Source organism: Cricetulus griseus, chromosome 2 (genome assembly GCF_003668045.3).
Source record: "Cricetulus griseus strain 17A/GY chromosome 2, alternate assembly CriGri-PICRH-1.0, whole genome shotgun sequence".
In the NCBI taxonomy this organism is placed as follows: Eukaryota; Metazoa; Chordata; class Mammalia; order Rodentia; family Cricetidae; genus Cricetulus; species Cricetulus griseus.
This window is the reverse complement of record NC_048595.1, coordinates 263,250,807-263,264,659: the sequence shown is the minus strand read 5'-3', so window position 1 is coordinate 263,264,659 and position 13,853 is coordinate 263,250,807. Positions and strand designations below refer to the sequence as shown.

At 42.4% G+C, this 13,853-nt stretch overlaps 1 protein-coding gene across 1 annotated transcript in view; it reads right to left on the bottom strand.

Moving 5' to 3' along the window:
* The window catches only part of Mettl24 (methyltransferase like 24), a 126,159-nt gene that overhangs the window by 70,273 nt on the left and 42,033 nt on the right, over positions 1–13,853 (bottom strand). The window contains exons 3-4 of the mRNA XM_027402190.2: positions 13,066–13,205; positions 1,478–1,706 (exon numbers count right to left, since the gene is read on the bottom strand). Coding sequence (XP_027257991.1) covers positions 1,478–1,706; positions 13,066–13,205 — 369 coding nt within the window. The remainder of the gene's footprint in view (positions 1–1,477; positions 1,707–13,065; positions 13,206–13,853) is intronic.

Sequence of the window (13,853 nt, the reverse complement as noted above, 5' to 3'; positions counted from 1 at the left end):
CTGAAAAATGCCCCCACTTCTCACACTTATTAAAAACTTAGTAGCACATGAAAAACAGTTCTATTCAGAGATTTTGCCCAAAATATTGTAGGTAGGAAGCATTAAGATTCCTAGATGTCAGATGTTGGTTCTCTTGGTGGCAGAAACAAAATACAAATAGCCAGTCCTATGTTAGAAGAGCAATAAATTCTTTAAGGTTGTTCTTGAAAAAGCTTTGACTGTCTGATTAAAGGGAGTGCACTAGCTAGTTTTGGGTCAGCTTGACACAGGTCATTTAGGAAGAGGAAAACACAGCTAAGAAAATGTCCCCATCACAATGGCCTATAGGTAAACTCGTGGGAGGGCCCAGCACACTGGGCAGTATCACTGCTGGCCTGGTGGTCCTGAGTTCTACAACAAACCAGGCTGAGCAAGTCCCAGGGAGCAAGCCAGTGAGAAGCATTCCTCTATGGACTCTGTCTACATCAGTTCTTGCCTCCAGGCTCCTGCCTTGAGTTCCTACCCTGATTTCCCTGAATGATGAATTACAAGCTGTAAGAGGATATAAACCCTTTCCTCCCCAACTTGTTTATAGTCATCATGTTTTATCACAGCAATTGAAACCCTAACTAAGACAGGGAGGAAAAGTCCTTTTATTAAAAACCAAGAAGCCAATTCAAACTTAAAGTTCCCCACACCTTGTCTCACAGATGGACTCCTATTCTGATATGTTTTAAATTACGTAGCACCGCAGGCTGGGAAACACAGGCTAGGACAGGCCAAACTTGCTCAAGGAGAGATGAAGACCAAAAAAGGCAACTGTATACAAAATCACCTTTTTAGAATCTGCTCAGAATATACATTAGCTGGGATATATGATGCTGAAACTTGGGTTCAAGGAACACTTAAAAGATTGAGTTCCTTTATGCTGTTCCTCCACAATGGAGTATTTGCACATATTTTACATGTTTTGACATAATTATATAAATTGCAATGTACTGATGTCCACTGAGTTTTACAAAGTAGATTTTACTCAGCAATACATGTATTTTTTGTACTTTGAGACCCAAAGGTCTCAAAATAGCAAGTAACTTGAGAAATATTATGCAAAATCAGTGTCTTACCAAACATAAACATGGGAAGGATTGCATTTGTATATCCAAGGTTGAAATAAGCAGTTTAGTTTTCTGGAAACTTTAGATAAACTCCTAAGTATGCTGAAGCCTCTGTCAGAAGTAACTTCTTAGTTTCTTGTATCATTTTGGCTATTCTTAGCATTCTTTAGGAGCAACTAAACTCCCCAATTCAGTGTAAACAGTTCTAGCATTACCAAACATCATGTCTACAGGTCATCTCTGTAAACAATGTACAGTGACCAGAAAAACTGAAAAACCAAGTCTTCAGCTTTCCAACATTACTAGCTTCAGTTCTCATTTTCTTAATTTGATGGGTTTATTCACTTTATTTAATTGTGAATTCAAATGAGAAGAAGTCTCACCTTGTGATGCCCAAATTCATTCAAAATGCTTCCCAGTTTTCTGGTGTTGCTATGTGACTTTTGAGCAGCCACAGCTGGATGTGGATCCCTCCAATCAATGGACAAGCGGTGATGCCAAAGGTGCTGGCTCTCTAGAACATGGGCTGATTTGACACTAGGATCAAAACGATGCACTTCACATCCATCATTGGCCATGCTCACCTCAAAGTGTGTGTCATCACTTCCCAGGCTAGAGACCAGAGAAAGAAAATAAAAACAAACAAAAAAAATACAACATTACAAAGTTAAATGGATACATTGACAACTCTAACACCAGTCTTCCTAGTGGCATCATTCTTTCTGTTTTAAAACATGTCTGATGTATAATTAACTTCACATACATGATCTACAAACACACACATGCATGTTCTATACACACAGACACATACTCTACACACATATGCATGCTCTACACACACATATAGTCATACACTATAGACCAAAGCCTCTGGATAAAAGAAAACTAATCTGTTAAACACAAATCACAGAATCACTAGCTAAACATGTAGACTCTCATGAGAACAGTTTGATTAAGTTGTAAATTATATTAGCACTGGAACAAATAAGAATACCCACTAACTTCAATAGGCGCACTATGATCTATACAATCACAGAGGGTAGGAATAGAGTAAGAGATTCAGGTGAGGTCTCTCAAGGAAAGAGAAATAGAATATAGAGTTACAAAGGAACGGGGAAACTGGAACAGGATTAAATAGAGGGGGACAGGCGGGGAGTTAGAGAGGGAATACAGACAGGGACAACTAATACTAATGGCTATTCGAGGGGTCATATGAAAGCCTACTATAGTAAAAGCTTCAAATGTGAAATAAGTCTAAATGGAGTCACCAAATAATGGAGGAGACAAAGCTCCAACCAGACATCATTTGCCATCAAGTGAAACCTCCAGTTCCAGGAATGGATTACATCTAATTGAGTTGTTGGCCAAAGGGGTCCATGGAAACCCCCAAACAACTTGGCTATTACCAAGACCATTAGTTGCTCTCCACAAACTGTTGTTATCTGGAGACATATTTCACTTAAATATCTCAATGAAAACAGAGAAGTTGAGCTGGTGCCCAACTAGAGCCTCCACCCCTCCTGACTAGTGTTTCAGGGTACTGGAAGGCACTCTGTATGCTACTAGGGGAGAAAAGTAAACAGAAACCCACCGACAAACTCTGTGATCTACAATGGTGACAAGTCTGCACGATATACTTGTGCAATTGTGATACCAATTGTTGTGAGGCACAAATGTGTCTCTTTGGATTTAAGGTCCAGTCCTTGAGATGCAACCCATTCCCAACATTTGTTAGGGGGCCTAGAACCCAAGACCAGATAGGCCGTGGCCCCAGGAGAAAAACAAATACTCTTCTTCTGCTGAAGGATCATAGCAATGAAATGACTCCTACTGACATTCTGCTATACCCCAAATCAATGTTTCACTCCGCCGTCACCAGAGAAGCTTCCTTCTGTAGTCACTGGAAATCAATACGGCCGCCACAACTGGACAATGTGCAGAGAGTGGGAGACCACACCTCGGGGCCCTGAGAACTATGCAGACGAGGAGGTGGAACAATTGCAAGGGCCAGAGGAAACGGACACCAAGGCAACCGTGTCTTCCAGACACAACAGGACTGATGCACAAATGAACTCACAGAGACTCTGGCAGCATGCACAAGGTTTGCACAAGTCTAAGTGAGTTGGCCTTCCACCACTGAAATGGGAAGTGGACATGAGCTCCCATCCCTAACCCAGAAGCTATGTCCAACTGACAACCACTTACAAAGGAAAAATTCGTTTTCTCCAATGGAGGCCCTTTGGATATATAAATCACACTTCATGGAAGGCTTCGTACCCAGTGGAAGATGACCAACACAAAACTAACTCAATGGTATATTTGGAAATTTTTGTTTGTTTGTTTCACATTGTTTTTTTTTTTTTTTAATCTTACTGTCTTTTTTTTGCTTGTATATTATGGTTTCCGATTTTGTGTTTTTATGGGTTTTCTTTTTTGTTGTGTCTCTTTGCTTCTGTTGTTTTATATTTGTTGTAATTATCATTATTATTGTTTGTTTTTATTTGCCTATTTGTTTTCTAAAGACAGAGAGAAAGAAGTTGTGGAGTTGGATGTGTGGGGAGGTGGGGATGATTTGGGAGGAGTTGGGGGAAGATAAGATACTGTATGAAACAAAATTTACTTTCAATAAAATAAGAATATTCACTAGTCTTAAGAGAATTTTCTCAGCATAAGAAAAAAAAAAAGATAAGCCTGGAAAGCATTCCCTTGAGGGGAGCTGTATTCTAATGAGACACTAATTTGTCTCCGTGGTACTAAGCATGACGCTGAACTTGTGGGCAGGCACTGTGTTCTTTTAAATGGAGTGTATTTTAAAGTTGCATGGTTAAAGAAAAAAGAAAGGCAAATGTGCGTGTTTCTACTAGGTCCGGGGCGCAAGGAAAGAATCTGTACCTAAGTTCAGAGCAATAAGGAGAAGAAATGATTAATACATTACACCTAAATACCTATTAGGTAGTATGTCATGTAGACAGTTCATATACTTAAACACACTGAGCTACTAAGACAAACTTATTTAGTGTAAAAATAGCCACATTTATTAAAGCGCCGTTTGGAATGGAAAACATGAAATTAAACAGAAGAGAGTCTTTTTTTCATGGTAAATAAGACTTCTCTGCCAAAAATTCCGTTCTTTTTTGGGAGTGGGGAGGGGGCAGGAAAGAGATGGAGACAGAGACACAGACAGAGACAGAGAAAAAGACAGTCTTGCTATAGAGCCCATGGTCTTGAACCCACAATCCTCCTGCCTCAGCTTCCTACTGCATGGAATACAAGCATGTATTGTCATGCTAAGTTCCAAAGTCCTATGATTACTTGTGATTTGGGATAGCAAAAGCCCACTGAACGTCTATAATACACTGGCCAAACCCAAACCAGTACAGAAGAACTTGATTCTCTTAGATTGCTATTCCAGACTGTTGCACAAGTTGGGCACACACAAAAACAGGACTAACAGTCATTCCACAGGTTTAATTAACTAAAATAAGCTTTCATCTATCTAAAACACCAAGGTGGCCCTATTTGCTTATTCTTGCCCTTCCCCCCACTACATTGCTCTCTTCATCACTGGAAACCTTGGCAAGTCATTCAGCTAATGACATCCCTCAACCACGTCTCATTAATACACTGTAGCTAGAAGGACTCACATCCCAGCTCTTCTACCTGAGAGGTCTCTGCTATTTCCTTCTTTCTAAAAAAACCCACCTCAGAGCTCTCACTCCCTCCTCCCTCGGTCTCTCCTGCTTCCCCCTCCTCTCTCCTTCCTCCCGTCTCCCTCCCTAGGGATCAGGCTCAGAGCCTTATGCATGCTAGCTAAGCACTCTGATCGTTGAGCTCCTGCCCTACCCCTTAAACTAGTTTCTTATAATTCTAGTTTCTACACATAGAAAAAATTAAAAAGTAAGAAGCAGAGAAAACAAAAACTAAGTTTTCAACACTCGAAATTGTAACCACTAACTTCTAGAGATTAACATGTTTAGTAGTTTGTCTGTATCATTCCAGAATTTTTATGCACATATACAAGGGATGGTCTCTGTTATAAATTATTAGAAGCACACACCTACACATGTATGTCAATCGTTACATAGTAGAGATATTTTATATGAGACAGCAGATGACCTGAAACTGCTTGTAATTTGTAATTTTTATTAACCGATGTTACTTTTGCTCAGTCTACCCAATCCTTATCTCTTCCTAGCAGTATGTTAGTCTGTAGCTGTGGAAAATGACACTAAAAGAATAACCTAAAGGAGGAAAATGAGAATTCCAGCTCGTGGTCTCATCCCATCATCAAGGGGAAGGTATTCTGGACCAGTTCACAGCATAGCAGGCAGGGCAGTCACAGGAAGGACCAGGACAAGCCAGAGTCCCCAGGACACCCCACCCAAAGACTATTTCCTCCCACTGGGTCCCACCTTCCACAGTTCTAACCCCTCCTGACACTGTATTAACATCTGAGTCCATCATGGCTCAATCCACTCAGTACAGACACGTGATGATCTAACCCCCCCCCCACAGATACCCATAGAGATGTAGTGGGCTACCCCCCCCCAGATACCCCTAAGATGTACTGTGTTAACCCCCCCAGATACCCCTAAGAGGTACTGTGTTAACCCCCCACAGATACCCCTAGAGATGTGCTGGGCTAACCCTCCCCACCGATACTCCTAGAGATGTGCCTCACTAACCCCCTAGGCATTTCAACCCACTCAAGCAGACAAGATTAACATCACAATCAATGTATATAGACTATAGAATCATGGGGTTTCACCGTGACATTTCCACACCATTTAATTTTAATATATAAATATGTACTGTGCTGGGAAGCAATAATGTATGCTCATTTGCCTAGTGTGTGAAATTTTGCCCTTTGTGTATTTAAAATAATGCTTTTTTTTTTCAGGCTTAGTTTACATTTATCAAGTTTCATGGCAGAAGTAAAAAGCAAGAGGAAGACTCAAGATACTGCACAACACACCCCAAGGTAACAGAACCAGGAGTGGAGTCCAGTTCTGGCACCTCCAAGGCAAGCATGGCATCTACAATGCTCAAATGCACAGCCTCTCTACACTCTCCTCCACAGCGGGTGACCAGGGACAGCAGGCTCTGGAGAACACTCCTCTCAAACTCTGGAAAGTTGCCACTTTTTAGAAAGTGAGGCTGCGTTGGCCTTGCTTGCTCCCGACTCTCCTGTGTCCCAATGGTGACAGATAGACCTGCAGTGCTGTCCTCAGTGATAGAAAACTTCATATAAGGCCTGCCACTCCCAGGATATACAACAATGTCCAGACATAGCACACAGCAGGCTTCAGCTCACTGACTTACTCCTGTGTGTAAACAAGTCTTTAGAGGATGCTGCACGGAAGAGAGGACACGAGGACAAAGAGAGCATAAGTGCCCTTGAGCTGAGGGCACTCACAAGGAAATGAAGAGGAAAAAGCATTTTGAACAAATAATTATAATAATACCTATTATTAATTACAAAAAACTGAATGTAAACTACCTTCTACTGTAATTAACCACAAGGAGAATTTAATGTAGACAAGTTTACTTGGTAGAACTATTTTCTTTAGGTTTAGCCCAGGAAGCAAGCAGCACAGATCACAAGTGTGGCTTCCATCTCAAGGTCTGAGGTGACTGGTCCATTTCCCCCATCTCCTGTCTGTGTTGCAGTCACCCAGGAATGTAGGAAGGGAAGTGGTGACCACATTCTTGTGAGGCCACACCCTGAAAGCTACACACTTCTCCACTCATAGTCATTGCTCACAGCTAGTCACATGGTCATTGAAGCTCCAGGGAAAGTCGGGGAATACAGACATCCTTAGTGACCATGTGTCTTGCTAACTTTAGGAATTATGTCACCAAAAGAAGAGAATGGACAGTAGGGGACAATTAGCAGCTTCTACGGTTCCCTTTGGAAATACCCCAGCAGTTAGGATCCACTTTCAAGGCTTCTAGTGAAGCCTGCCACCCTCCCTCTGTAAGAGGAAGGGGAAGTTAGAAGATTCATTAATAAACATTGAAGCAGTGCTGGGGTTTTAGGTCCCAACAAATTTTTCATCATAGCAAGACTATCAATCTAAAAAGTTTCAAAGAATTAAGAAGGGAAGGACTTATTAGGACTAAATTTCCAAAAATAGGCTAGACTAGAATATCAGGACGATTGTGTTGGGCCTTCTCCGATGTCTCAGAGCAAAGCAACCAGGTTGCCTACATGTAGCTGTGTGGGATGTCACTAAACAAGCCTCGGATGTGCTGTTCCTGCAGAATGGCCATCAAGATGATTTCCCAGTAGATAGCACAGAGAGTTCTCGAGAGAGGAGGACTTTTCTTCCAAGTTGTTCTCGAGTGTTCTTTGGACTGGCTACGGGTGCCCTTTAAACATGTGAACCACATATATATCAGCATCCATGTGCTCTTGTATACCACTGAAAGGGAAAAGGAGTGGATTGTGGCAGGCCTTTGTTAGCCTGTTTTTAAGCAGGCTTGAGTGTCTCACGGTAAGTGGGTTTTATGTCCCCTGGAAATCAAAAGCTTAGAGCATAAGAATACAAAAAGATCCATTACTCAGTAGGGAAAAACAATTTGAAGCCACAATGAGATAGCCCATCCCAATTACCAGAAGGTGCATAATGGAAAAGGCCAATATGGTGTTGACAGGATATGGAGAAATTAGAACAATCATAGATTTACTAGTGGGGATGTAAAATGGTATATATTCAAGATAAGTGAAAAGACATGGGCTCAAAATTTATACATCAATGCTCATCCCAACATTGATAATAACCGAAAAGGGGAAACAATGCACTGTCCATCATCAGCTGGTGAGTGAAGAAGCAGAATGGTGTTACCACGCAATGGGATGGGACGCAGATGTAAAGAGCAATGAGTGCTGGGCATGCATGCTACACTACAGATGAACTATGCAAGCATGTGCCAACGGTCACAAAACGTTATGTGTCATATGATTCCATCTACATTAAATGTTCAAATAGGTGGCTCTGTAGACAGAAAGTCCAGATAATGTTTCCCTAAGGCCAGGGGGTAGTAGGCAGGGAGGGGCTGAACAGTTAGGGAGCTAAAATTAGAGGGAAATTGGGAGTAATATATATTGGGTCCAGGGATTTGGGGAAGGAGTGAGTGCTGAAAATATTTTAAATTTAAGAGTAGTGACCGAAAGAAACCTCTGTTTTGTGTGTTTAAAGATGTAAGTATATTTATACATAATATATAAGTATATTAATATGCAAATAAAATTGTTAAGAGGCTAAAAACAATAAAAATAAATCCAGAGTACAGATCAGTGGTTTTTAGCCTTCATCGATGAGAGAAGAAGTCTGGAAGTGGTGAGAAGAGCTTTCTTCTGGAGTGTGAACGTACCAGCAGTGAGGGAGACACTCTGGCCAGGTGGCAGGCTAGATCTGTAAATTGCCAAATATGAGGGGGGCAGGGGGGGCGGTTCTCAAAGCACAAAGAGGACAGACAATAAAATATTTTATAATTATTGATTTCTGTGTTAGTAACACCGCATGAAGTTCCAAAGTGTCATTAAAACATGAAATCAGGCATGGTAGTATATGCCTTTAATCTCAGTACTCAAGAGACAGAGGCAGGAGGATCTCATTGAGTTTGAAGATGGCTTGGTCTGCATAGAGCATTCCAGAACAGGCAGGGCTACACAGTGAAATCCTATCTTAAAAACAAACAAAAGGCAGGGCTTTGGTGGCTCATGCCTTTAATCCCAGCACTCGGGAGGAAGAGACAGGCGGATCTCTGTGAGTTCAAGGCCAGCCTGGTCTCCAGAACGAGTGCCAGGTTAGGCTCCAAAAGCTACACAAAGAAACCCTGTCTCGAAAAACCAAACACCAAACAAACAAACAAAAGGACACTATCATTCCCAAAGGAATGAAGTGGGTTTTAAGGAATATACACGCATGCTTCCTCTTTTTATGAATAAAGCATAGATATTATCCATGGCACAAACTACTACACAGTATGTCTGTGGTGTTACCAGACCACAGCTGCTGACTAGGGAGAAAGTGTGTGGAAACACTGAGGCCCACAATCTTCTCCTTCCCCATTCATGTGTCCTGTGCTAACGCTGCTCCTGCTGGCTCCATTCAAGCTCTGGGAAACAAATGTATTTGGCTATGAGACTCATTCATTCTTCTTGAAATGCTCCCAGCCACATTGCGGGTCTTCCGTCTAAAACACTGGCTCGAGTTGCCTCACCATGTGTGACTTAGGAAATCTTCTGTCTTATACCAAGAAATCATGTCTTGAAACCATATAGTGTAATTTAACACAGACCGGGAAGAGGTGAAGATGAAGACAGCGGCCTGTGCCTCGTTCCTTTCATCTTCCTACCACTGAGCTCTACCCCTAAAACACAATCGCTGCCATGAGAGTAAACTAGGCGACTTCTTCCTCGGCTCCACTCATCTCCCACCACACCTGGACAATCCCCTCACCACTGTCTATGCTGAAAGACCTACTGGGAAGAGCCCATCTGAAAGTGTAAGGTGTACACTCTCCTCCGAACCCACAGCCTTTTGTTGGTTTTCAATTTCTCTTCTTACTCTTTCCTTCAACATTTACCTTCCTTTCTTGTTCCCTTACAGTATGTTCACTGGCCTACTCTACACCATTTGAAAAGTGAAAAACTGAGTTTAAGTTTTGATAGAACACATTGTAACAGTCAGTTGTCTTTTGACATCCACTGTGGACTATGAAATTTTGACTCCCAGCAGAGAAATGTTAACCCTGGGGGAGACAGTCAAGGCTTCAGTTATGAAGGTAGAGGAGAAAGGATGAGGCAGATCAGACATAGCCTTTGTCTTCCGACTCTTGAATTCTCTTGCCAGGGTCCTCTCCCATCCCCCACCCCCACTCCCACCCCTACACCCTGCCCCAAGTTGTATCTATATCTTTGGTTTGCCTGGGAATCGCTGGGCCCAGCAGAGACATAGTTTTGTTATTGCCCTTCTCAGGAGCTCGCACATACACTCGTAGGTAGAGGCCACAGATTCCCCAACCATCCTCCTACTATCACAACTGTCCCAAGGCTCCCAGACACTGGTAATACCGGGCCAACCTTCCCAGCAGAGGTCCCTTGTTTCTGAGCCACTGCCTGTGTATCTCCCTTCAGCATTGCTTGAGATGGCAAACAGCAGTCTACTCATCCCCAACAAGTAGTTCATCAACACAGGAGGGGCATCTAGGTCACAGCACAGTCACCATTCTTACCAACTATCCACAATCAAGTGTTACTTCTTTCTATCACAAATGCTTTCTTTAGAGTTAAATTTTCTATCTTTCTTTTCTTTTTCCTTGTTTCTTTGTGGAGTTTTGGTTTGGTTTGGTTCAGGGTTTGGGAGTTGTTTAATTGCTTTATTTTGTTTTGTTTTAGGGGACAGGATCTCATCTGGGGACAGGACCGGCTGACCTTGAGTTCACAAAGATCCACCTGCCTCTGCCCCCTGAGAGCTTGGATTAAAGGTATGCTCCACCATGCTCAGTTAGATTGCAGTTTGTAATAAAAGCTTTCACGTCTTCATCAAATATTGACCCTTATAATCTATTCATCTCTGTTTCCAGTGTAATTCAGAAGTTCTCATTTGCTTTTTGCAAAGCTGATTTTGAATGTAAATGAAAGAAAATAATGTTTTTCTCTGTAATAATCTGAAATCTTGCTGCAGAAACATCTTATCTAACAGCTTGGAAGCATAAGGGGGAGGGGGAGAATTTCCAAACATATTTTAAATAACTTCCCAAGTTTTATCTTATGCAGTTATATTCTTAAATGAATTTATTGTAGAATGTAAAATGTTAAGCAGAATGTAAAGCGTAGAACCAGGAAATAGGATCAAGACAACGTTGCCAATTTGCATGCTATACTATGCAATCATTTTTTGACCTACTTTCACAACTTTTTAGTGTGACATAAAATAAATGCCGCTTCCCTCCTTCCTATGGTCTTAAAGCATAGCTGGGGGCTTCTTAGAAAATCTAGGTTCTAACCAGGGGGCTGCACAGCTCCTGCCTGACTTAAGTGCCATTCAACACACTACCTGGGTCCTCTTTTCAAGCAACCTGTGATATAGCTAATACCATCATGCTAATCCCATCTGGAGACATCTGCAGTGTATCCTCATTTGATCCATTTATGAATATATTAGCTTCACACTTCCATTTGAATTCTTTCTTTGTTTTATACAAATCTGCAATGACTTACAATCCTTTATTTTTGACCCAGGACCTCATATTATCCCAGGTTGGCCTTGACCTCATTATATAGTGGAGGATGACTTTGAACTTCTGATTCTCCTATCTCTACTTCCTGAGTGGTGGGATTCTAAGTACAAAAGCCTTGGTTTTGTAGTTCTAAGAATCAAGGCCAGGACCACATGCATTCTAGGCAAACACTCTACCAACTTAGTTACACCCCTGCCCACAACCACTTGTAACTGTTTGATAGCAATGGTGGTTCCCTCCTAAGCAGCTTCTTTGGGGAGATCTCCACAAGACCCAGGTGTCTTACCCTACCCATGACCACAGAGTCTGGCAGATGTCTAAATATACACAGTGGAATGAAGTAAGTAAAACCCATAGTTGAGGAGCAGGCATTATGACATTGCTCAGGGTCTTCTTAACTGCTTTAAAAAATACTACAGTGATCTAACCTGAGAACCTACTTGGACTCTGTCATCTACTGAGCAGAAACAACTCTCTCCTTCTTCATTTTGAGACATATATCATTTTGTCCTTATTGCTTGTTTTATTTTACTGTTTTTTTTGTGAGCTGTATTTTGTTTGTGTCAACTTGGAACAAGCTAGAGTCATCTGAGAAGGAACTACAACTGAGAATATGCCTCCATAAGAGCTGGCTATAGGCAATCCTGCAGAGAACTTTCTTAATTAGTGATTGATGTGGGAGGGTCCCGTCCATTGTGGGTGGGGCCACCCCCAGCCTGGTAGTCTGGGTTCTATAAGAAAACAGACTGGGCAAGCCAAGGCAGCACTGTAAGCCACACTCCTCCATGGCCTCTGCTTCCGTTCCTGCCTTGAGCTCCTGCCCTGACTTCTCTGGGTGAACTGTGATATGGAACTGTAAGTTTAAATAAGCCCTTTCCTCCCCAAGCTGCTTTTGGTCATGGTGTTCCATCACAGTGATAGATAGAAACCTGAGACACATCTGTAAGTTCAGGACTGTTTACAAAAGTGCTGATACACTTGGTGAAATAGTCTCGTTACTTTATGTCTATCGTTGTATAGACCCTCTGGAAATCTGTTTGTACATCGAGGTCATTTTCAACCTGTATAAACCAAGTCAGTGTTTTGGCAAACATTGCATGCTTTTTCTAAGAATTTCCTTTACTTTCTTTTTACGTAAATACAAAGCTACACATAGCTTGATCACAGATACACACACACACACACACACACACACACACACACACACACACACACGCGCGCGCGCGCGCGCACGCGCGCGCGCACACACACACACTACTGGCTGTTATCTTGGGTCATTCATAACTGTACAGTAGCATTCATCAGAGTGTAGTATTCCTGGCATACTCTTCCTCCAATACAGCCACTGATACTTTTCTGTTTCTAACAAGGGTACTCTAATTCACGCTGGAAGCCTCTGGTTTCTCCAAGGGGACCCTCCTCTTGCTGAAAGTGAAGCTGCTACCTTATTACCAGCAGAATGGAAGGAAAGGTGGCTCCTGCCAAGATGACCTCAGTCAGAGATGTGCCAGCACCTGCCCTGCACAGCAGGTGAGCCTGAAGTGGAGGCAAGAGACAAATCACATCGCCTGCACACACTGCTCCCGCCACCCCCTGTCATCACTGAAAAGGCCTTGGCTGCCTGCAGGAATGTTTGTGTTCTCCTCTGCTATAAAAAAAAAAAAAAAAAAAAAAAAAAAAAAAAAAAAAAAAAAAAAAAAAAAAAAAAAAAAAATCTTACCCTAAGGAGTAGAGGCGGCACTGCTTGCTGCGGATTTGATGAGCTAAGCCAAACCTGTCATCAAGACACACCAGCCAAGGCTTCGTTGCAGGGCTGGAGTCAGTAGCCAAGCTGTCTGTACCCATGTGATCGCATGCAATCTGTAAGGATTGGAAATCAATATGAATAATTTAAAATGCTAGATGATGAATGGCAGGTGGAGACTTAACTGCTTTCCCTGCTCCTGGAAACAGTGATGGGAGAGTTATGTCCTCCACTGCTAACTACTCTCTTCCCCCAGGGAACCACAAGACTGCTGCAAAATGTTCAGAGGAATTTCAATTACATGTCGGATAAGAAGTAACCTCGTGAAGACACAATGCGAATTTGAAAGGAAATGGGCTGCAGTAGCCATCTGCCCGGATTGCAAATTGGGAACCAGGATGGGAAGGAAGAGGACTTGGGAGGCTGTTGGGGCGGCAGTGAACGGAAGTTGACAGAGGAGGGGATTATGAAGGATGCCCTGACTGAGATGTGGGCATTGTGGCTACAGCAACTGCAAAAGTGTGACGATCACAAGGTTATCTGCACCTTATTACAGGCAGATAAGGGGAGGGAGGGCACTGAGGCCAGAAAAGTAACCTGTGCTATCCTGTCCCAGCTGATCCTGGGACAAGTGAAGTGTCTGCTGAGAAGACCAGATTCTCTAATGAGCTAATTATTCTAATGATAATTCCTAATGAGCTGCCTCCTGGGAGAGAAGGGCTAGAGCCCTGGAGCACAAAGTGCTGCCCAGCTAACCCAAGCAC